General features: G+C 49.3%; 2 protein-coding genes across 2 annotated transcripts in view; one reads left to right on the top strand and one right to left on the bottom strand.

The window, feature by feature from the left end:
- QSOX2 (quiescin sulfhydryl oxidase 2) overlaps positions 1 to 25310 on the top strand; it is a 284089-nt gene that overhangs the window by 218096 nt on the left and 40683 nt on the right. The gene's annotated exons all lie outside the window — the stretch shown is intronic.
- Positions 8122 to 12310, bottom strand: LOC144754270 (lamina-associated polypeptide 2, isoforms alpha/zeta-like). The gene is made up of 2 exons (XM_078641897.1): positions 10556 to 12310; positions 8122 to 10414 (listed from the first exon to the last, which is right to left on the bottom strand). The coding sequence occupies exon 1, from the start codon at positions 12222 to 12224 to the stop codon at positions 11079 to 11081; it is 1146 nt and encodes a 381-aa protein (XP_078498023.1). The 5' UTR covers positions 12225 to 12310; the 3' UTR covers positions 8122 to 10414; positions 10556 to 11078.

Here is a 25310-nt window from a genome sequence, read left to right as displayed (position 1 = left end):
AGAGGCAGCAAACTTCTCTCACCACAAAGGCAGCATCTTTGAATCTGCTTTATTGTGCCCTTTGTGAAGCACGACCATCCTGTAAGAGGCATGTACTCCACTGGTGGCAGGCCAAATGCATCCAACAAGTGGGTCCTGCAGTTAGGTCAACAGTACTACAGCTTGCCATTCCTTTTCTGCTCGCCATCTTCTCCACCTATATCAGAGCGGGTTTCAGAGGACTACTTGTCCATTTTGCTGCAGGAAGTTCAGGCTCTTTTGGTGAAGGGAGTTATTGAGAGAGTCTTGGCCTCAGAAATTGGAACCGGGTGTTACTCTCATTACTTCCTTGTGGAGAAGAAGGGTGGAGGCCTTAGTCTTATTTTATATTTTTGAGTTCTAGAATATTTTTTCTGACAGAAGGTCAAATTCAAGATGCTCACCTTGTCCAATGGTTCTATGTGCCCTGGATGGTAGTGCTGGACCTGCAAGAGGCCTTGTTCTACCCTCCCGTCTTACAGGCGCTACTTGCGGTTCACGATGGGCCTCGAGCATTTTTTGTTTGCCGTGCTTCCTTTCGCCCTCACAAGTTCCCCTTGGGTGTTCACAAATATAATGGTGGTGGTTGTGGCATACTTTTGGAGGTTGAGTGTATCAATCTTCCCCCACCTAGATGGCAGGTTGTTAAAGGCAGGCTCGCCACAGTCAGTTGTTGTTCACCTCATGGTGATGGCAAACCACCTGTCAGTGTTGGAGTTCACGATCAATGTGCTAAAGTCACACCTGACTCCTTAGCAGAGGCTCCATTTCATTGTAGCCGTACTCGACATGGTACGTGACTGATCTGGAGGGATGGGCCAGAGAGTCAAGAACATTCGGGCTATCATCTTGATGTTTCAGACTGTGTTCCCGGTCTCGGTGACTCGGAGGCTCCTTGATCTATTGGCCTCGTGCATCTTGCTCGTTGACCCGGCCAGGTGGTATACGCATGCTCTACGGTGGGAGCTGAAGTCTCAGTGGGCACAGGACCAAGGGAACCTGTCCGAGTCCATCCATGTTTCAGAGGAGACTACAAAAGATCTGCAGTGGTGGCTGCTAAACTGCAATTGACCAGTGGCAGAGCCCTCTCCGTACCGCTCCAAAGCTGCCAATCGTGATGGATTCATCTCAGTTAGATTTAGGTGGTCATCTGGGAGAGGTGGAGATCAGAGGTGGCTGGTGTCTCTGACAAGGACCCATCTCCACTTTAGTCTGTTGAAATTGTGGGCTATTCGCTTGATGTTGAAAGCTTTCCTACTGTCCATCAAGGGGAGGCTGGTTCAGGTCCTCGTGTACAAACACGCCTGCCATATGTTATTGCAACAAGCAGGGTGGGGCAGGGTTGTAGACTCTGTGCCAGGAGGCCCTGCTCATTTTGCTGGTCTTTCACAACATCGCATGATCTTTAAACACTAGGGGGACGAACTCAACCACAGATGCTTCCCAGATCACAAATGGCGGTTCTAAAAACTCACAAGTAAATGCTACACACAAATATACTAATATTAACAAAATTTAAAGTGTAATTGCAAATTTAAACTGCTCCCAATGGCCTTGCTGAATCGCAGGTGTACATGATGTACAGCAAAATAACACGGGCAATTAACCCATTATCTACTCTGTTCCCATTATCTACTCTGTTCCCATTATCTACTCTGTTCCCATTATCTGTATGGTACCACGTGGCAGTTTTTTCACCCAAAGGTTCTAACCTTACAAATCAGCAATGTCCATATATGGGCGTATTGCAGCACACAACTTTTTTCACATTCAGCAAGTCTTTCTACTGCCTTTTTCGCTACAATTCACAACCAATGAAGTAAGTCGCTTGGCTTTACCACTATCATAAACATGACCAAGTTCTCTCTGCCTAGAGAGACATGTCAAACATTTTAGGCAGGCCCAAAGAATTCATTGGCATGAACATTAAATCGTCTCCTCAAAACATTCAGCCTTTACTGTGGCCAGACCTAAAAAGAGGCCTCTTTACTGAACATGCTCCTTTTGCATTTGTCACAGAGTATACAATGTAAACCCATTCTTATTGTTTTTTTCAACTAGTTAAAAATATGAAGCCCATTGCTGTGGTGTTTGTTATAACGTTCACACTGTAAAATACCTTCATACTATATTTGTCAGGGTTCACAGTGTAAAACCCTTTGCTGTTGCATATGTCGGAGAGATCCGAATTTGCAATTCCTTGCAATTGCATTTATTACAGGGCATACATTGTAAAGCCTGCCTGTGGTGTTTTGCAAGGATTTCGCAATGTAAAACCCCTTTCTATTGTGTTTGTCAATTGAGAATGTGAAAACCCTTCCTACTCGATTGGTCACAGGGTTACACCTTCCAAACCCCTTTACTGCTGTATTTAACTTGGGAGCTGCTTTAACCCGTTGACCGCGGTGCGAATTTCGCCGCGGTGCGGGTGAAATAAAGGGAGGGCATGGTCACGCCCACTGTGACGTCGGACGGCCAGGGGCCTTCTGACGCACCGAAAGGGTTCACAATGCCCCTATCTGTTATGAACAATAGACCCACTTCTCAGGCAGAATAACACTACTATGTTTCAAACAAGTGTGTGTGCAAAGACAGTGGTCAACATGTGGTGGAGCCACAGTCTCTCTAGTACTACTACTTGCATTTCTTTTTCTGGTGGTCACATAAGCCATCCACAGGCAGCTGCATTGCCAAGCCAGGCCTGAAAACAATGAAATTCCAATAAAAACAAAGTGTATTATAGTGAGTAACCAAAACCTTTGCAAGTAAGGTAATTCGTGGAAATTCATGTTGAAAAATATTTGCCCACGGGCTTTAACACAGTGTAATAACAGTACACGCATAAAAACCTCAGCTTTAACGTATGCTTTTTACAGTAAATAACCGCGGCCTCCTTCCTTTGACTTTACTTTTCATATTAACCAGATCAGAGCTATAGCATTTGACATCACAAAGAACCAGTCAAGGCTACAGCCATGAACATTGGCTTGTCACCATAACAAACTCTAGCCTGCCATACTGAACTTACTCGGTTATGCAGATTTGTAGAGCACGCTATCACCTGGGAGGGCGGCCTGTCTCTGAGCAGGTGTGAGTTTCGGCACACCACTATAAAACGCAAGCACTCATTCTCTGCATAAGCACACAGCTTCTGCCAAATCACATTATGTACTCGGGGTAATCAACATGCAAGCAGAGCCAAATACTCTCTCTCTCACACTCTCTCTCCCTCTCTCAGTTGTGCTTCTTGAAGCTATTTTTCTCTTGGTCACATAAGGTCTCGTGACAGATCCATTGCCAAGACCTAATAATGAATAATTTCCTGTCTTTTTGTAAAGAATGGCTATCTGTTGTAGAGTGTGAATCGCTGTTTTAGATCTTAAAATAAATTGTGGCCAATTTGGAGGAATAATTAAATTTAAATTGCTTAGCTTCAGCAAAGAGTTTGATGATGAAGAATTGTGTTCAAAGAGGCTTTTTTGCCACTTACATGGTCTTGCTCAACTGGGCAAAGTGTACTTGCTTTTCTGCTAATCAAGCTTAGCCTTTATTTTAGACCGCTATTTCTGATCCCGTTTTGGGCTGCGAATATAGCCTCTGGCTGTCTTCCTCAAAAGACACCCTTGGCTTCAATTGACCAGGTTTGGGATCACCACAGCTCCAAGGGTGTTCACCAAGTGCCTAATTGCAGGGACCACCCGTCTGTGAAGGCACTTATGTCTTCCTCGATCTAGACAATGATCAAGAATAGCAGCAGACATCCGTGCATAGTGCACACTCGAGCAACAATTTCTCTGCTTCACAGCTTGAGATAAATGCAAGTCCCACCTCCATCCTCAGCAGATCCAACCCCTTCTGCGCACTGTGTTGAAGGCAGTTACAGGGAAAGCCCACCCCAACCACCAGAGTGTTGGCATTTCAGCAGCTGCTGCCTCTTTTGCAACCCAGTTGTCCGCTGACGGTCAGAACCGTGATGCAGCTTCTTGGGATGATGGCCTTGTGCATTTCTGTTCCTATTTGGCTCCACTAGGACCTCAAGAGGCCACTGTCACAATCGGAGGGTCACTGGGACGATCTAATGTTGGTGAAGGCCAGCGCTCCCCACTCTCTGAAATGCTAGAACAGCCTCAACTTTCTCAGGTCCACTTCCGCAGGTGGCCATTAGCATGGGTTCCTCCCCCACAGGTGGAGGAGTACATTTCAACACTTTGACTGACTGTTTTGGGGATGTGGACCAATTAACACCTGGGCCGCCACATCAATTACCTTGACCTGCTAGCCTTAAACTTAGCTCTCAAAGTCTTCTTTGAGGTAATTCTGGTGAAGGTAGTCCTCCTCAACACAGACATTATATCAGCCATGCATTACTTGCATTATTCACTCCTCTGGATTTCAGCACTAGCCAAGGTGATTTTGGCATCTTCCATAGCATTCACCTCATAGCCGAACATCTTCCCTGGGTGGGAGATGACTTTGCAGACCTACTCTGCAGGATGCACCAACAAGTCACTCGTGGTAACTCGACCTGCAAGCCCTACACAGGTATTTTGAGCATTGGAGCACCCCTCAAATAGACCTCTTTGCTACCTCTGAAAATGCAAAGTGCCCATCCTTTACCTCCAAGAACCTACACACAGCCTGTGGGCAATGCACAATGGATGAACCGGTCCGGAACCTTTGCCTACACCTTTTCTCCTCTCCCACTCCTCACATGATTAAGACATTTAGACAAGTGTCCTTGACACTCATCATGGTTGTTCCCACTTGGGTCAGAGAGCATTGGTACTCCAAGCTTCTGGAAATGTCCATCAGCCACCACAAGACGTTTCCATTCAGGCCAGATCTTCTCACCTACAGACAATGCCAGATCAGACACCCAGACAGCTCAACCTAGTGATGTGGCCCCTCCGATCCTAGAGTTTGGTTATCTAAACCACCCCCTGGATGCATGGCCATTTAAGGGAGGCACTTTTGCCCACCAGACGGGCATTTTACACAGCAATGTGGAAAAGTTGTGTCTATTACTGCCGTTCCATAAATCTATAGCCCCTTAAGGCTTATGTCCAGGTCTATTGCATGTGCAGAAATCAGGCCTTGCCTAAACATCAATACACCTCCACCTTGCTGCTGTAGCAGCATGTATGCAAAACAGGGAACATTCATCCCTCTTTTGGATCCCAGTGGTCAAGGCTTTCATGGAGGGTCTTAAAAGGGTCCTGCATCTTGAATACCTCCTTAAAATATTCCTCACGATGCTCAAGGGGCCAACCTTCACGCCTTTACAGTCTTGGCCCTCACAATTTCTTTCCTGGAAGGTAGTCTTCTTAGGGTCCATAATTCCCTCAGGCTCATTAGTGAGCTGCAGGCACTCAACTTACAAGTGTTGTTCATTTAGGTTCACAAAAATAAGGTTGCTCTCAAGGTCAGTACCACGTTTCTTCCAACTTGGTTTCATCCTTTCACCGCAGTTGACCATGGAGCTACAAGTCTTCTTTCCACAACCAAATTCAGTAGCCGAAAGAGCTTTACACCCGCTAGATATCAAAAGATCTCCTCTGTATTAACTTGACATGACCAGGCCTTATCGCAAGTCTGATCAACCGTTTGTAGGCTTCGCAAAATCTTACAAAAGTCTTCCTGTCTGTATTGCAGGTATAGCTAGGTTTATAGTAAAGTGCCTCCAAACTTGAATACACAGAGCTGAGAGGGTCCTGTACCCCCAGGTCACATACCACCCGAAAGAAAGAGGCAACATTGTGGTAGCAGACATCTGCAGAGTGACCACCTGGACAACTTCACACACTTTTTACCAAGTGCAACTGTGGGGACATTTTAGCCGCCAGCAGGCTATAGTTGGCCAAACAGTTCTAGGGATTTTGTTCCATACATTGGCATCATATACTCACTAGCCACTGCTTATGGAGGGCACTGCTTTACAGTCCATGTAGAGCATGTGTATCTACGACCTCCCATTCTCCAAAGCAGAAACATTACGTACCCAGGAAGCATATGTCTGTAGGGTTTAGAGCTGCAGATTCACATGAGCCCCCATCTTTCCCAGAAGCTTGTCATGAATACAAATCTGTTTTAATTACTCAGTCGGCTCTGAACAGTACGCGTGCAGCGCCACTCTCAGCTCACCCAACACGCCATATAAATTAGCACCCACTGTGCAAAGAGCTATCTAACCTGAATTCAATGCCATGTGCATTGTGTACAAGGGGGGAGTCATGGCACACCTGTGCCTGAAAAGCTTCTTGGAAGAAAACTTTCAAACGTTCGAGTTCAGCAATAGAGGGCGGGGCTGCAGAACATTTATTTATTTATTTGATTTATATAGCGCATTATAACCCAGGGGTCTCTAAGCGCTTAATTCGACAACACTATATGAATTGAATTGACAACACTATATGCTATGAACGGATGCTTAATGGATAAGTAACATTTCCTTTAAGCAGAGGCACCTTCAATAGGTTGACCCACTGCGCTGCAGGAATGCCATAGGAATGATCTCCATTGGGCCTTTGCGTCCACGATGTAGGTCCTCGTGCGCCTTCTGGGAGCATCCATCGTCTTCTCCAGCTGGAGGCAGTTGGGTGGCAGGGATTACCGGTGGGGTCCCTCAAAATCTCTGGTCTCCAGAACTCCTTAGATGTGGTCCCGCCACAGGGGATAGAATGCGTCTTCTCTCCCAGGTGCCCCATCTCCAGGCCTGCTCCCAGCGGACCACCATCCCTGCAGGTCACCATGTCTGTATTCCCAGGCCGCTCAAAGACGCCCCCGGACGCCCCCGTACTCGCCTTGTCGGGCTGGGCTGTGCGTGATACATACATCACAAGCGCCGCTGGCCTTTCTGCACCCTCGGGCGGGCTCACAGTGACACCCAAGGAAGACTTAACACGTCATGTGGACTCACAACTCAGGATGGAGACAGGAACCCGTCACTGTGGGGTCAGCCTCCTCCGACATCTGTTCTTAGCCCCCTCATTTGCTGTCAGGGGACACGGGGAGCGAGAAGAGACAGGCGCCCACTCGAAAGCGCCAAGAAGCAGCAATCAACTTGGTACCAGGTTGGATTCGAATTGATTGTCGAAAATTCGGCAGCAGGCCTTTTACTGGGATTCCACATATATATATATAATAATTATATTGGGAGTCCAAATATAGTCCCAATGTTTCCCCAAAAGAAAGGGTGACTCGTGACTCTTGAAAGCTACTTTTTGCATGGTTTATATGGATAAAAGTCTATTGACCCTCAGAAGAGAGTGTAACAAGTGATTTTTTCTTCAAAGTTCGGTTTTTGGCCTCAGTTGCACTTTATTGGGGACACATTTTTTTGATGTGTATGCAAATCAACGAAGCCATATTACCACCTTTTATAAATATTGCAATGTTTAAAGCCGGGATCCATTAATGAGCTTCAGCCATCCTGTCCTCTTTCTGAGGCTGAATGAGCCCCGCTTGGGTTCTGCTGCTGCAGTGGGTGAGTGCCGAACGGGGGGAACGGAAAGTGCTGGCCGCGGTTGTAGGTCGGGCTCAATAAGATGTGACACCCTGGCATGTGCTTTCACTGAGCCTTATCTGCCCATTTGTCATCACTGACGAGCAGTTCAAAATTCTTAGTTTATATCTCACAGGTCGTAGTGAAATGTTGGAATTGCGCCGAAGGTGCCGCATTGCTGTCTTGTGACAAAAAAGCAATTACAATACAGCAACTTCTCTCCTTGCGCTGGGAATGACCGGTTACTCACCGGTAATATTCATTACTCCGAGTCGTAGCCCTCCCCGTCCCAGTCCTAACTACATGAGCATAGCTCCTCCCACCAGAAACTCCCAAGCAACTTGAAACCCATCCCTTCCCTCCAGGCCACACCCATACCCTGAGGCATATAACCCTGTGACCTGCCAATCAACAACCTGTACCCAACAAGCACAAGAAGCCGAAACAGGGAGGGAGGGATGGGAACCTGGACTGGGACGGGGAGGGCTACGACTCGGAGTAATGAATATTACCGGTGAGTAACCGGTCATTACCTCCTCGTCAGCCCTCCCCGTCCCAGTCCTAACTACATGAGCAGATACCAAAGCAATAATCGGCTTCACTCAGTAGCAAAAAACAGACTTTATTAAAGCACAGAAAGTCACACCACCGGAGTAGAACGCAACACAGCGTCCCCAAACCCAGCAGAATCAGTCCCCCCAACCACCAAACGATAATGGGACATAAAGGTGTGCGGAGAACTCCAGGTAGCAGCCCTGCAGATTTCAGCCATGGAAGCCCCCTGAAAACAAGCCCAGGAAGCCGCCACCCCCCGAGTCGACCCTCCCTGAACAGACCCTGGAGCCAACACACCACAGGCCTCATACGCAGCACCCACAGCCCATCGTAGCCAACGACTGAGGGTAGCCCCAGAAGGCTTAAGACCCTGACCAGCCAGGCCAAAGGTCACAAAAAGGGATTCCACCTTACGAAACGGCCCAGTACGTAACAAATAGATCTCAAGAGCCCGCCGAACATCCAAACAGTGCAGCCGCACCTCAACCTCTGAAAGAGGACCAGGACATAAAACAGGCAAAACCAGATCCGCAGAGCAGTGAAAAGAGGAAGGGACCTTGGGAACAAAGGAAGGATCAGGCCGCAGTACCACCCGATCAGGAAAGAAACGTAAAAAAGGGGCCGAACAAAGCAAGGAGCCCAATTCCCCAATCCGCCTAGCTGACGTAATAGCCACCAGGAACAGCACCTTGATCGTCAGAAACCTCAAAGACACCTCCAGCAGAGGTTCAAAGGGAGCCCCCTGCAAAGCCCCCAAAACCAGAGGCAGATCCCAACTAGGAGCAAAGGACCGAATGACAGGCTTCTGAAGGAAGCAACTCCGCAACAAACGGGACACCAGGGGAACCACCGGGTCACAGACCGAACCCCGAAAGGCCCGAACAGCAGCCCACTGAGCCCTCAGGGAGGACACAGCCAGACCCAAGTCAAAGCCGTCCTTCAAAAAGTCCAAGACCAATACTGGATCCACTGCCAACGCAGACCACCCACGCGCCGTACACCAAGACTGAAAAGAAACCCAATGCCGGGCATAGGATTTGAGAGTCGAAGGGCGCCTGGACCTCTGAATAAATTCCGCCACAGAAGGAGAACACCCCAACGCCACAAGGTTCATCCTTTCAACAGCCAACCCGCCAGCCTCAGGCGGACCAGACACTCCAGAGACAGAGGGGGAAACGACAAGGGACAAGGGACCACTGGCAACCTCCAGCAAGGCCCCACTGCCAACTTCAATAACAGAGGGAACCAAGGCCGCCTGGACCAATCCGGAGCCACCAGGATCACCGAAGCCCGAACCAACTTGACCTTCAGCAGAACACGCGGCAGCAGGGCAATAGGGGGAAAGGCATACATCAGGCCCCCCTCCCACCGGAAGGACAGGGCATCCACCCTCCAAACCTCGGCAGAGCGAACCAGAGAACAAAACGTCTCCCTCAAGGCGTTCCCCGGGGCCGCAAACAGGTCCACCACAGGGACCCCGAACCGGGCCATCAGGCAGCGAAACACATCCTGAGACAGGCACATGTCCGACAGGGAAGGAAACACCCTGCTCAGGCGATCCGCCTCCGAGTTCAAAATCCCAGGCAGATGTAAAGCCCTCAGAGACAACAAGTGAGACTCCGCCCACAGGCCTATACTTTGAGCCAACAAATTGAGGGAAGCCACCCTCGCGCTCCCCTGGCGGTTGATATAACACACCACCACCGTGTTGTCGGACCGCACCATCACATCCCTCTGGAGGACCCAAGGCAGAAAATGAGACAACGCCAACTGAACCGCCTTCAATTCTCGCCAATTCGAGGACATTTCCGCCTCCGGCACAGACCAAAGACCCTGCACAGACTCCTGACCCAAGACCGCACCCCAACCCAGTACGCTGGCGTCGGTCGTCAAGACCAACCTCACCTGGGACACAAAGGGCGAGCCCTGCAAGAGGTTCCGATCCACCAGCCACCAGGACAACTCCCGGGCGATGGACACACCCCCCGGAACCAACAGCTCGTAATCCAGAGAGGCCGGATCCCAATGCTCCAGAAGATGATTCACAAGGGGGTATAAGTGTAAACGGGCCCAAGGAACAATCATCACAGTCGCTGACATCAGCCCCTGAACACGCAACCACTGGCGAGCCGTGGAAGACTTTGCCCCCAACACCTTCTTCAGTTCGTGCACAAGAGTCAGTCTGCGGGGCTCCGACAGGAAGACCTTCCCCAACCTGGTGTTGAACACCCCCCCAATGAACAACAGTTCCTGAGTGGGGTGAAGATGGGATTTCTCCAAGTTCAGAATCCACCCGAACCGTTGAAGGAGACTGCAAACCTCCCGGGAGTGTGACTGAGCCTGAAGGAAAGAAGAGGAAGAAATCAGCCAATCGTCCAAGTAAGGGAAAACCTGTATACCCTTAGCATGCAACAAACCCACCAAGGGCGCCAACACTTTAGTAAACACCCTCGGAGAGGCAGACAGGCCAAAGGGCAATACCTGGAACTGGTAGTGATCCACCCCTACACAGAAACGCAGGAACCTCTGGGAATCTGCGTGCACTGGCACATGAAAATAGGCGTCCCGTAGATCGAGAGAAGCCAGGAAATCTCCCACCGACAGGAAGGGAAGAATCAACTGCAGAGTCACCATTTTGAAGGACCGATGAGGGATACACAAGTTCACCGCCTTCAGATCCAGGACCGGACGGAAGTCCCCATTTGGCTTTTGGATCAAAAACAGGATTGAGTAAACCCCCCGACCCTGTTGTCTCACAGGCACCCTCACCACAGCACCCTTTGACACCAAGTCCCGAACTCCGTCCAATAGAGCACGACATCTTGCTAGAGATCTGGGAACAGGGGTAGCTTTGAACACATCCACCGGAGGAGTCCCAAATTCTATTCTGTAGCCCAGCCGTACCACCTGTAGAACCCACAGATCCCGAACGAACTCCTCCCAGACAGGTAAAAAAGAGGTGAGGCGACCCCCAACCGGCACCTCCAAGGAATCCATCACATAGTCACGACTTGGAGGGACCTGCAGAAGAGGAAGCACCATGTTGACCCCGGGACTTGTGGAAGGAAGGGACACCCCGGCCACGTCCCCTACCACGAAAGGGCTGAGCAGCCATCTTAGATTGAAACGCCTGCCCAAAAGCCCGCTTATAACCCGCAAACTTCCCTTTCTGAGAAGAGCGGACCGGAGCCAACAATTTTTTGTCCTCAGCTGTCTTTTTAATCAAAGCTTCCAACGGCTCCCCAAACAGCTTAGAGCCCGTGAAAGGAATCTTCATCACGGCCGCCTTCTGAGCAGCTTCCGCCTTCCAAGACTTAAGCCACAACTGCCTCCTAGCAGCAACCGAGGCCCCAGCAGCCGCCGCCGCAGCACTAAGGGAGTCGAAGGACAAGTCAGCCATGAAACGCAACTGCTGTTCCAACATGGACAAAGACTCAGAGGGATCCTCTTCCTGCATGAGCTGCGCAGAAATACCCTGACAGTCCTTAAGAAGCGACTGAACAAGATAGCTGGTGTAAGCAGCAGACCGAACAGCCAGATTGGAGGCTGCAAAGGACCGCTTCAAGGCCCCCTCGACACGCTTGTCCCCAGGATCAGAAGGCACCGCATCTTCAGACACCACCAGGCTCTGAGACGCCATACCAGCCAGCAGAGAATCCACTTTCACCACAGCCGGAAACTCCTCCGCGAAGCCCTGCAAGGGATACCTCTTAGCCAGAAACCGGGGAAAGGCATGCCTGTCAACATCCTTCCACTCCCCCTCCAGCACCTTCCTCACAGACGTATGAATGGGGAGGCTTTCCGGATCTTTCTTCAGGTAATTGGCGAAGAAGTCTTCAGACTCTCCACCCTCCACAGGATCAGGGAATCCCAGATTGTCTCGAACATGCTGCATAACACAGCGAAGGTCAGCCCCTTGGACAAAACGACCCTTCACTTCCTCATCAGAGTCAACGTCCGGATCCACCTCAGCCGAGGCATCCAATTTCTGTCTCTTAGGCCCCTTGGGAACATGAGCCACAAAGGCCGCCGCCACAGCAGCCTCAATCATTTTTTGAATATTTGCCATGGAAGGAGCAGTGGAAGAACCTGCGACCACCTCCCCATCCTCACAGCCGAGTTCACGCACGTCTGCACCTCTACCCTCCATGTTGTAAACAGGAGAACAGAAATCCAGACCCCAAGATATACCCAGACCAATCAAAGCAAAAATCCCCAAGGGCCAACCAGGGAAAGCCACCCAGACCTGGAGCCAATCCCTACACAGGACCGAAGGCCGGCCTTCAAACCGCCCTATCAGAGAAGACTACCAAACTACAAAAGGAAAAGACTGAACAGGGCCCAACTGTAAGGATACAAAGAAACCCAGAAGACCCCGTCCCAGGAACCAGTGAACCCAGAGGTAAGAACTCCCCAACTCCCCAGCAGAACTCCACAGCAGAGCAGCAAGAGGCCAAGACACGAAACAAGCCCCATGCAAATCCCTCCAGTAAAAAACGGCAATAAAGCAAAATTGGACCGCCAGCAGAGGGAGCTCCAACAACAGAAACGCGGGGGAAGAGAACACTAACCCAGGAAACAATCAACAAAGTCGGACCGAACCTAAATAACGGGCCCCCACGGACCAAACAAAGGCAGTCCCCCCCCCTCCCCGCAACCCCAGACTCCACCAAGGATTGCAGGAAGCATAAAGAAAAAGGGGTTAAAACACGGGCTCGAAGAAACGAGCCCCGAGAGTTACAGACAGAGAAGCCAATCCGGCACGCCCTCGGCGCGCTGAAAAAGCCAGCCACACACCCCCCTCCCTCCCCGGGTGTACCGGCTAGAGCAGGGACGAACCCGGAAGAGGGGAGGCTGCAGCAGGGAGCCACCACCCCACAGCAGGCAGTCAGGACCCCCAACCCCACGGTCCCGCTACAGCAGGGACTCAAAGCAAATGCCTACAAGGTAAAGAAAAACAGGCCCAATAGGGGTTAAAAACGGGCGCTTAGCATCCCGTTCCACACTCACCAGATAGGAGGCCAATTCCAGTGCCCCCCTCGACGAAGACTGCTCGGAAGTGATTCCGCAGAAAAAACAAACAGGTTGTTGATTGGCAGGTCACAGGGTTATATGCCTCAGGGTATGGGTGTGGCCTGGAGGGAAGGGATGGGTTTCAAGTTGCTTGGGAGTTTCTGGTGGGAGGAGCTATGCTCATGTAGTTAGGACTGGGACGGGGAGGGCTGACGAGGAGGTAATGCCTGCTCAGATGGACTAGGTCTGTTGAATGCTGTTCATGTGCAAATCCAGCTTTACCACATAATCTGGGCTGGGATGGGGGGGGGGGGGGGTGTCCGCAAATAATGTCATTTCCGTCCTCGTGCCCCCGGATCGGAGGGTGACCTCTGCCACGGCCGGCACTTAGAGGTAATGCCGCCATTCGCAGCTCATGACCATAAAAGCGCACTTCCACCCTAGTCTGTTGCACATTAATATGACACTGATTCATGGCCAGAAAGCATCGGACACAAAAATAAACACTTTTCCCCCTTCATTATGATGGCGGGGGAGAATGAATTATGGCTCGTGAAAAACGAGGCCGAGGAGCGCTCGGCGCCTTTGAGTTACGGCCTGTAATAGCCGGGCAGCTTCCCTGCGTTTCCTTGCGCTCTTTATTTCATTTTACAAATACAGTGCAGTGAATGCCAGGAAGGACTTTAGTTGCAGTACTTCTCACTTTTTCATCTCACCCCCACCCCGAGTGGGTGAATGAAGATGCTACCGATCCAAGGTAAACTCTTGGGGGGGGGGTGTATGGGGCGTTGAGATGGGGGTCGCCATAACTGGTGGTCTCATCACTCATGGCTCAATTCACACAAAGTTCCATAGGGGGAAAAAAATACTTTTCGTCCTGTGGGTTCACACCTCTCTGGCTTGTTCCAGCGAGCCTGCATAAGTCTCAGATTCACATGTGGAACAAGTTCTGCATAAAAAATATAAAATACAAAACTTACACGTGCATATTATTTTTGTTTCTTAATGAAGAAAATATTTGTCATAGAAATCCCCTTGCCGACCACCTCCATCAATTTCCGGGGTAGTGGCACCTCACTATTTCCACTCTAAATGACATCCTGTTGACAGGATTACAGTCGGGAGCGATTTCTAGGTTGGAAATTGTTTGGGGACAATCTGTAAACTTGCAAGATTCAGTGTCCACGAACATTTGAAGGGGCACCCACGCCTGATAGATTTCCAGACGCAAAACGTCCATCATATTGGTGGAATTTGCATGTGGGCAGCAGTCTAAGTGCATTGGACACAGTATGGGGACTGTGATGCTGTGGGCAGGGAGGTTTCTGAAGTTCGTGTTCGCCCTGCAGATCACTGTCCGTCCCAGTCATACACGAGCCCCCAAAACCCTGCACTCCCTGTTTACTCAAAGACTCGAAGTGGTCCCCTGGTTCACTTCTACTCTTTTTCCCAGCCTTGACGAAGAATGTCACCCCAACGAATGAGACGTTTCTGCTCATCCCTAAATGCTAGCTGCAGTCATCCACCCTTTTTTTGCTTGGCTGCCTTCAGTCGGAAGCTTCCCAAGTCTCCTTTTCAAGTCAGTGGAGCCACGGAGAGTGGCCATCCTGCCATGTGAGGAACTGAAGCAAATACCTTAGTGCACTCGGAAAGCTGCTCAAAAACCTCCTATACACAATCACTTACTAGACTGCAAGACTCCTGCCTCTGAGTAGACAGGTGACCAGAACAGGTGGAGTACAGTATTTTACAAGCCTGTAAATTCACTGAATTATTTTAGGCCATATTGCAAAAGCTTGTGTACACATTTCGGGGCCAAGGTTGGACGCTGCTAGGGCCAACTTATCCGTTTATCCTTTCAAGACTGTTAAAACGAGTACCATTGTGGTGGATTAAAATTGTGTGGCTTTGAGTGTGTGCATTCCGGTTTGTTTTTTCAAAGCAGAAAGAATGGTTAGTTGGTGACTGGGGGTGCTCCTCCTGGCCCCTGTTCCTGTGATACAGAGAGGAAGAGAATGTGTGCTCATAAACTCTTTATAGGCACTGGATTTGGCAATGTGTCAACCAGTTGCATTGCCCCTTTCTCAACTTCCCTTTTGCCTCAAAAGTTCTTACCAGAGTTGCTTACTAGAGTACCAGATCCCAGTGCGTGCCGCACAGGCTGCAAAGGGCCTCCTTTAACTCATCAGCACTTTTACCTTGAGCATAATTGGACAACGTGGAGTGCAGTTGACTCCTTACCCATCCGAAAGCCAGTGCTACGGCAACAATAGCATTTACACTTATAAAGCCAAGGCCTCACCTCCAGTATACTCCAAAAGCCACTGCTGTATTTTTTTACACCAACCATACTGCCTCATATAAAGAGGAACATCCTTGTTTCCCCGTTCATGTTTATTAGCAAAACATTCCAAGCAGCTGTCCTAAAATAAAAGGAAGAAAAAAGCAAGTGCGGTGTCCGGATGAATCTGGGTGGCGATACGGCTTAGATAATGCACATCTGTGATGAATATGAAAGACTGCAGTAATAAACAAAAGGACAAGTATAACATGATCTCAGTCATTTTAAAGAAATGGGTATCTGCAAGCAGGGAGTGAAGGGAAATGCCCTTGTTCTGTCGCCCAGAACTGAAAGGACTTTTCTGAAACCTGGTGTCCCTTCGACTCTCTCCACCTTGTAGCGCAGTGAGACCTCTGCTGGTCACAAGCAGCATCTCCTGTGTCGAAACCTCCCTGTTGCGCCCTCAGGCAGGATGGGAGGAGGTGCCCCACATGTTGTGACTGCTTCAACTGGGTCCATGGTTATTTTTATATGTGACAATGGGCCGGCTGACAGTCTCTTAACATACTTCACAGTAGGAGAAACCCCGCATTGGTGAAGCCAATAGGTCTCGCCCGTGCAAGAGCTACTGGCTTTGACAAGGTGTTTTAGCCATGGTGTACAGCAGTGGGTCTTCTATTCAGCATAGCTAAGAGTTAGTGTTGTGGAGTTGGGTGGGGTAGATTGGCGTGGCGTTGGGTAGATTGGCGTGGCATAGATTGTAGATTGGAGTGGGGTAAAATAGAGTAGGGTAGATTGGAGTGGGATGGATTGTTGATTGGAGTGGGGTAGATTGTTGATTGGAGTGGGGTAGATTGTTGATTGGAGTGGGGTAGATTGTTGCTTGGAGTGGGGTAGATTGTTGCTTGGAGTGGGGTAGATTGTTGATTGGAGTGGGGTAGATTGTTGATTGGAGTGGGGTAGATTGTTGAGTGGATTGGGGCGGAGTGGGGTGGATTGTGGGAGATTGGAGTGGAATGGATAGATTGGAGTGGGATGGATTGGATGGATTATACTAGTTGTGTAGATTGGGTTAGATTGGAGTAGCGTAGTTTGGGGTGGGGTGGATTGGAGTGGGGAAGGTTGCAGTAGATTGGAGTGGAGTGAGTTAGACTGGGCAAGAGTGGAGTGGGGGAGATTGGGTGGATTAGAGTAAGGTAGATTGGAGTGGGGGAATTTGGAGTGGGGTAGTTTGGATTAGAGTGGGTGGAGTGGAGTTGAGCAAATTGGAGTGGAGTTAGATGGGGTAGATTGGAGTGTAGTGGGGGTCGCTTAGAGTGGAGAGGAGTTGGATAGATTGCAGAGGAGTTTTGACTGGAGTGGGGTGAAATGGACTGGGGTAGACTGGAGTTGGGTACATTGGAGTGGAGTGGTTTGGATTGGGGTAGATTGGAGTAGGGTAGGTTGGAGTATGGTAGACTTAGTAGATTGGAGCAGAGTGGGGTAGATCAACCAGTCAATTTAGGGTAAGTACTGTGGAGTAGAGGAGCGTGGAGTGTTGTGTTATGGAGTGAGTGGTGTAGCATGGAGTGGCGTGGATTTGTCATAGTGGCGTGGCATATGCATGGTGTGGTTGCACACTGCCATTTCAGACAACACATTTTCAATTGAAATGAGCATTACATTTGCACCAAAATACGATTTTACTTCACACAAATGATTACTTGTGCAAATGTCATCACCTACTGTGTTGATGTTTTCAACGTATTCTAATATTTGTTTTCACCACACTTCATAATTACCAAAAACTCTGCCTCATTTGTACTAATTCTAAAACATTCCGAAACAGCAGCACATTTTTTGTTTTTTTGTGTGCGCTGAGAAGAAAAAACATCCTACAACCCTCTCTTCTTACATGGGTACTCAGCAGGATTGCCTATAAACTCTTTCACTTTGAACTCACAGAAAGAAAAGTAAACACCAAGTTCCCTTGTACGACAGCTTGACATTTGACTTCTGTCTTTGAATGCACATTAAATGTGACAAGATAAGAACAAGATTTAAAGACCTTTTTAGAGAAAGCGAGTTTATGGAAGAATACAGTTAACAAGGTTTGGGCAACGGGAGGGACAAACTCAAGCTAGACAGCCTAAAACAAATAAAGCCAGCAAAGAGAAAGGCAGAAAATGTGTGTTACAAACTACAAAGCCAGTGGTCAGCATGCATTCCTAGGTCAGCTTCCCGAACGCCCCTACAATGTCTTTGGCAATTCTGCACTGTCTGGTAGGCTTCAACTTAAAAAACGGCTCACATCTGGCCTCAACTTATGGGCCTCCAGCACTGGCCGGATGTTCTCTTTCCCAATCCAAGCCAGCCTGCCTTGCACTTCTGCTGGAGTATTTTCCAAATGTCAGGATTTACCTTGCCTGGATGGTTGCCATTCAAGTTCAAGTTCAAGTTCAGGAATTTGTATAGCGCACTACTCACCCAGAGGGTCTCAAGGCGCTTGAGGGAGGGTGGGTGCATTACATATCGAATAGCCAGGTTTTTAGTTGCTTTCTGAAGGAGAGGTGGTTCTGTGTAAGTCGGAGGTGAGTGGGGAGAGAATTCCACGTTTTGGCTGCTAAGTAGGAGAAGGATCTTCCTCCCCTGGTGGATCTGTGAATGCGCGGAATTGCGGCGAGGGCTTGGTTGGATGATCGTAGTTGGCGGGTGGGTGTGTAGAAGGACAGTCGTGTGTTGAGGCATTCGGGTCCTAGGTCGTAGAGGGACTTGTGTGCGTGGGTGAGGAGACGGAACGTTATTCTCTTGTTGACGGGGAGCCAGTGGAGATCCTTCAGGTGACCGGAAATGTGAGCCTGACGGGGAATGTCCAGAATGAGTCTGGCTGAGGCGTTTTGGATGCGTTGGAGTTTTTTCTGTAGTTTGGCTGTGGTTCCGGCGTAAAGGGTATTTCCATAATCCAGTCGGCTGGTGACCAGTGCATGGGTGACTGTCTTTCTTGTTTCGGTGGGGATCCTGCGGAAGATTTTTTTGAGCATGCGTAGGATGTTGAAGCATGAAGATGAGACGGCGTTGACTTGTCTGGTCATCGAGAGGGAGGAGTCTAGGATGAAGCCCAGGTTACGTGCGTGATCTGTAGGTATGGGTGCTGTACCCAGGGCCGGTGGCCACCATGAGTCGTCCCAGGCAGAGGGGGATGATCCTAGGATGAGGACTTCCGTTTTGTCCGAGTTTTGTTTTAAACGGCTGTTCTTCATCCATTCGGCTACTTCTTTCATTCCTTCGTGTAAATTGGTTTTGGCGGAGTTTGGGTCTTTGGTGAGGGAGAGGATCAGCTGGGTGTCGTCTGCGTAGGAGATGATGTTGAGGTTGTGTTGGCGTGCGATGGATGCGAGGGGACTCATGTATACGTTGAAGAGGGTGGGGCTGAGTGAAGATCCTTGTGGTACACCACAGATGACTTCGGTGGCCTCTGATTTGAATGGGGGGAGGCGGACTCTCTGGGTTCTTCCGGCGAGGACGAGATGATCCAGTCCAAAGCTTTTCCTTGTATTCCGACGTTGTTGAGGTGTTGTATGAGGGTGCTATGACATACTGTGTCGAAGGCGGCGGAGAGGTCGAGTAGGATGAGGGCAACTGTTTCTCCGTTGTCCAGTAGCGTTCGGATGTCGTCTGTAGCTGCGATGAGGGCGGTTTCGGTGCTGTGTTTGGCACGGAAGCCGGACTGTGAAGGGTCGAGGGAATTGTTGGATTCCAGGAAGGCGGCGAGCTGACTATTGACGGCTTTCTCGATGACTTTGGCAGGGAATGGGAGGAGTGAGATGGGGCGGTAGTTCTTAAGTTCAGAGGGGTCTGCTGTGGGTTTCTTCAGGAGGGCGCTGAGTTCGGCATGTTTCCAGCTTTCCGGGAAGGTAGCGGAGTTGAAGGAACAGTTGATGACATCGCGGAGATGGGGTGCGATGATGGAGTCTGCTTTGTTGAAGATGTGGTGGGGCCATGGGTCGGTTGGCGATCCTGAGTGAATGGAGTTCATCAGGCGGATGGTGTCCTCAGTGGTGATTGGGTTCTAGGCGAAAAGGTTGTGAGAGTGCTGTTTTGGTTCAGAGGTGGGTGGAGTGGGCTGTTCATCGGACTGGTTTTCAAAGCTGTTATGTATGTCGGCGATTTTGTTGTGGAAGAAAGAGGATAAAGAGTCGCAGAGGTCTTGAGAGGGAGTGATGTCGTTGGTGCCGGCGGTGGGGTTGGTAAATTCTTTGACGATGTTGAATAGTTCCTTGCTGTTGTGGGCGTTGTTGTCGAGTCGATCCTTGAATGCAGATTTCTTGGTGGATCGGATCAATTGGTGGTGTTTGCGGGTGGCGTCCTTGAAGGAGGTCTGGTTGTCAGTAGTTGGGTTTTTTCTCCAGGTTTTCTCGAGGGTACGACAAAACGTCTTGGATTTCTTAAGGTCATCGTTGAACCAGGGGGCCTTTTTGCTACTTTGTTTGATCTGGTGGTTTTTCAAGGGTGTTAAATCGTCAGCGCAGTGGGTGATCCATTGTGTGATTTTGGTGGCAGCTTGGTTTGGGTCCGCTGATATGGCAGGAGGGTTTTGGTTAAGCGATGTGAAGAGTTGGTCGGTGGTGATTTTGTTCCAGTTTCTTAGAGGAATAGGTTGTAGGGGGTCGTTGGTCGTGGTCTTTTTGTAGCTGAAGTGAACGCAGTTGTGGTCCGTCCAATGGAGAGCTGTGGTGTGATCGAAGGAGATGTGTTTGCTGGAGGTGAAGATAGGGTCGAGCGTGTGTCCGGCAAGGTGGGTGGGGGTGTCAACAAGTTGTTTGAGTCCGAGATTGGGTGGTGGTGTTGCTGTCGTTTTTCTTTTCCAGGTGGAAGTTGAGGTCTCCCAGTAGAATGTAGTTCTCGGAGGTGAGGGCATGTGGACTGATGAAGTCGGTGATGTCTTCGTTGAATTGTGTGCGGGTTCGTTGAATTGTGTGCGGGTTCCTGGTGGTCTCTAGATGAGGGTACCTCTAAGTGTGGTCCTGGGGTCGGTGTGGATCTGGAAGTGGAGGTGTTCGGCCGTCATGAGGTTATCGTCGGAGCTGGTCGTGATTCTGATGGTATTCTTATGGACGATGGCGATGCCTCCTCTTGTTTGGTTGGTGCGGTCTTTTCGGATGATCTTGTAAGCGTCCGGGATGGCTATGGCGATGTCGGGTGCTGATGAGGCGTTCATCCGGGTTTCTGTAAGGAAGGCGACGTCCGGCGATGCAGTGTCGAGTAGGTCCCAGAGTTCCGTGGCGTGTCTGTGGATCGAGCGGGTGTTCAGCAGGATGCACTTCAGGTGGTTGGAGTTGGAGCTGTGTTTGGAGGTAGTGGATTTGGTGTGGGTCCTGGTGCAGGCGAACTTGCAGGAGTGGCAGGCGAATGGACCATGGGTGTGTCCTGGGGCAGCTTCGCAGCATTGTGGTGTGCGTCCGGGGTTAAGGGCAAAGAGGGTAGCGGCGTCATACGTTATGCGGGAGGAGTGGGGTTTGCGAGGACCAGGGGGTCTGGCGCTGGGCGCGGTCCAGGCGCGGACGGGCGTAGACGGCTTACCTTTGGCGCACCTTCGGTGCGCATAGGGCGCGACCGCTGCGCGTCAACGCTGCACGCAAAAGCATCTGTCATATGTGGATGGTGGAGGGGGGTGGGGCGTGGGAGGAGCAGCTGGGAGGCGGTAGCGGGGTGGAGAGACGGGCTGAGGCAACAACAACAACAAAATGGCAGAAACAAAAGGAAAGCGAAACAGGGCGAGACTGTGGCACAAACTAAGCTGACTGTATGGGCAGATGCACAATCGGGCAAAGATTACTTCAAAAATTAAATTAATGCGAGCAGAGCAATGCGAGCGCTACAGTTACAATGCAGGCAATGGCGCACAATCGCACTGAGATAGCGCTACAGGTACAGACAATGGCAGCAGAGCGAGCGGTGCTTTAAATTATCCTGAAAGCGCTACGATACCACGGAGCCTCGTCAGCAGATTGGAGCGCTACGATGTCACAGTGCCTTGGGAGCGTGGGGAGCGACCTCTTCTGAGCGGGTCAGGAGAGTCACAGAAAGTAGGAGAACTGTTGTCCTTAAATTAAAGTATGATCACGCTGTGCCTCTCCGATCCTGCCCACTTGGCACACTGTATGCGAGTCAGAACCGTGGTGTAATGTAAAAATCCCATAATTACTGATGTGTGTGTCAAGAATGGGATCTTGCACCTGTAAGGCAGTTCACTGATGTGTCGGTGTTGCACTTGAAATCCAGCACATGAGTGAACTGGGCCATCTGCACACAGCCTGCCATTCCCAACACAGGCTGTACGACATTTCTGTGATATTAAAGAGAGCCCACTTTGTGTGGCCAGGCTGTTACTGAGAGCTGTCGCTCTGCTTCTCACCTGTTGGGGGCACCCTCTCAAATAAGCATATACCCTTTATTTGTCAAATTATTGCGAAGTGGAAGTGATTTCACACTCTTAACCCCTGTGATATGACAGCAGGTGACATCTTTTTCTTTGCCTTGTGCAGCAGTGCATGTGCGCATGCAGTCAGGGCGGTGCGACCGGTGCCACCGCACCGGGTGTTGACTTCAAGGGGTGCTGAGTTTACAAGTTAATTTTGGTTTGAAAAGCACCTGCTGCCACGTTCCAAGATAACTCTGGTGATGTTCTTCCTAGAGAGAGATCGGAGTTTTGTCTAGTTGAGGTTTTGACTGACCATAAAATAGCACAGAGGGTTAATATGCCTGCTGCACTGAACGTGTGCCATGCATGATCACAACGTGCATATAATGTAAATAGGTCAGTGGGTTATGTTTTTTAAGCTACCATCACATACTTCCTTTTTATTGTTCTAAATATAATGATTTACAAATGTATTATTGAAAGTCATTGATTCTGCTTTTAATAATTATCATGATCATTAAAACTTAAAAAAACTTGTTATCATCCTCTTTGTTTGCACTCATTGTTCTACAGTGCCTGGGAATGTTATTTTTCATTGTATGTTTTACCCTGTCCCAGGATTGATACCTAATCACAGGGGGTCCTTGTTATTTGCAAGACTTGTAAAACGGTTTTTATTAGATACATCCTTTTGTTACTTACAGTTTATACGTTAAAATTCTAATATAGAATAGTGAATTATTCGCTGTCATCAAAGAACTGCATGTGCACTACAAAGTATGGATTAGGGCATAGATTAATGTTGCACAAAGGGTTCATTTGGGTAGAAATCGATTCTAATTTTTAAAGAGAACCCCCAACTATGGTGTTCCATTTCAATTCCAAGTTTGTGCTTCTCCAGACCAAGCACTCTTAAACTATCCACTTGGATGCTAATGACAAGGGTAACTCGTCATGGAGTGCCCATTCATTTCAATGGAAATTACATGAAGATCCTCCAGGGACCCTAGCATCCAAACTGCCTACCAGTATGGATATATTTACAACAAGGGGTGGTGAGGGACAGAGTCTCTGAATTAAGCAGAACACTCTCACCCAGTCAAGAGATCAGGGCTAGATCCAACACCGTTTTTTAGCTCACTGCACCATCCCAGTTTCAGAACCTGGCTGTATGCAAATTAGTCTGTTCCTGTCCCAGTGCATGATGGGAACCGGGCAAACGAAACTACAAAAGCCAATTCTTACACTGGGAAGGAAACAAGCTTCCGGGGACCGGTTTCTGGCATTTCAGCCGTCTTCGGCCCGGCTTGCTTGAATCCTGATGGTGCAATGAGCAAGGGACTCATGTCTGAGTATACCCTTCCACGCTTGTATGGATGGCGTGACACTCTTAAACCCTGTGGTCCTCTGGCATATGTATCATTTCCTATACACTGATTACGCATGTATGATTGATTGTCTCTGTGCAATGTGTATGTGTGTGATTCAAAGTGCAGCCTACACTGGTATGAGTTACGCTATATAACTAATTAATTGCATCTGAAAGAGAGTGGTTATAAAGACTCGAGGGGCACTCTTAAAGGGTGGTGGTGAGGGATTCCGTGGTGGAGATGGTCACCACTTCCACCACTGATTGAGGGGGCCCCAAAAAACATTGTGGCACCGGGCGCCACCAGCGCAAAAGCCCACCCTGCATGCAGCTGTGTTTAGTTTGTTATGCAGATTTGTAGAGCACGCTTTCACCTGGGACAATATGCTGGTGCCGAGAGGTGTAAGTGTAGTCAAACCTATGGCCTAGTGGGACTACTCGGAAACAGGTCTTAAGCTTCATGTGATTCAAGAAGTGAGGGGGAGGCTTTTGGGTGTAGCGGTAGGTTGTACCACGCTTTAAAGTGATGTAGGAAAAGACTTGACAGACATCTGTTTTTTTTATTTGTTTGTGGGTTGTGTATGATAGGGGTCCTGAGACGCGGAGGCGTCTGGAAGGTATGTGAAAGCAGATGCAACTGTTGAAGTATGCTAGGCCAGTGTTATGCAGTCAGTGCCTTGAAAGTGTGGGTGAGGAGTTTGGATTGTTCTTGTTACTGTATGGGGAGCCAGTAGAGTGTGAGTGCAGGGTGGGAGGTTAGAAATTATTCTGACCGCAGAGTTCTGAATAATATGCAGCCTTCTGGTGACTTTTTGTTGATCCCAGCATAGAGTATGTTCCTGTAGTCTAGCCTGCTTGTGACCAGGATGTGCATGACTGTTTCCTGGGTGCTAATTGGGAGCCATTTGAACATCGTGGGGTATGGAAGCATGAGGCAGTGACAGTGTTGACTTATGCAGTCATGTCAAGTTTGTTGATGATGAGCCGAAGGTTCTTGGCCTTGATGGTCGGGGTAGGTGTCAGTCCTAGCTCTGTTGGCCACCAGGAGTCGTCCCACGGTAAGTGCTCTTCCGAAGGATCATGATTTCGGTCTGGTCTCTGTTCAGCTTTAGGCTGTTGGTCTTCTTCCAGTGGGTGAGTTCAGTCATGCAGGCATTGAACCTGATCCGGGTACTGGGTATCTTGTCTATGAGCAAGAGAATGAGTTTGTGTCTTTGCATAGGAGACGTTGATGTCATGAGATCAGATTATTTCGACTATAGGAATTATGTTTGCATTGAAGAGGGTGGGGCTCTGGGAGGATGCTTGAGGAAATTTGCTAGGCTGGGAAGGGGGTTGCTCAATAACCTGAGTCTTCATTCGGTTATTGCACGTGCCACATGCACTGTCTTTCAGCCAGTCATCTCTTTAGGGAACTGTGGTCCTGTACAGTGTTGATGAACTTCTTAAGTAGACACACATATTAATTCTAGATGTGCAGGTTAGAGAGAGGTCTGTTTTGTGTTTTTTTTTTTTTATAAATATATCTTTGATATTAGTAAAGACGCAGTAGTCTTCAAACTACAGGGTGTGGGCTCCAGAGACATCAGAGCTGTCCGCTGCCATCAGTGGGTACGCTTTGGTACCCCTGGCACTGCCCTTGCTATGAGGTCATGAATGTAGAAAACATAAAAAGAAGATAAAGACCACTTTTATGTTTTTCCAGTTGCCTCCTGCGTTCCCTCTAAACCCGCAGGAACAAATAGGAAGTTGGTGAAGGGGTGCACGTGACAAGAGGCCAACCGTCATCGCGGCGTGACGTCACTTCCGCTAGTGAATTGGCAGGCGTGGGGGTCCCACCCTGGGGCATGCAGAGATGTCCACGCTGTGCCTGGATGTCGAGGAGCTAGGACTCGCTCTTTTTAGTTAAGCCACACGGGGTCTCTGGGTAACAATATTGTTTTGAATCCTACCGTTCAGACGTTCTAGTTTTCGGTGGTGGAAAAGCGGCCGGCGAAACGTTCACCAGGGCGGACATTTTTTCCGGCAGTGACATTGTGACGTAATCCGGCAGCGAGATGTTTGAATGCAGGCGTCCGTTTGGCCTTCAGGAGTGGGGAGAGTGCGTACTTTTGCATCTAAACCAGCTGGTAAGAAAAACGACCACCTCTTCTGTAATTCTTGGTGTCTAGTG

This window comes from Lissotriton helveticus, chromosome 5_1 (assembly GCF_964261635.1).
Source record: "Lissotriton helveticus chromosome 5_1, aLisHel1.1, whole genome shotgun sequence".
NCBI lineage: Eukaryota > Metazoa > Chordata > Amphibia > Caudata > Salamandridae > Lissotriton > Lissotriton helveticus.
The sequence above is the reverse complement of the archived record's forward strand: the minus strand, read 5'-3'. Positions and strand labels throughout refer to the sequence as shown.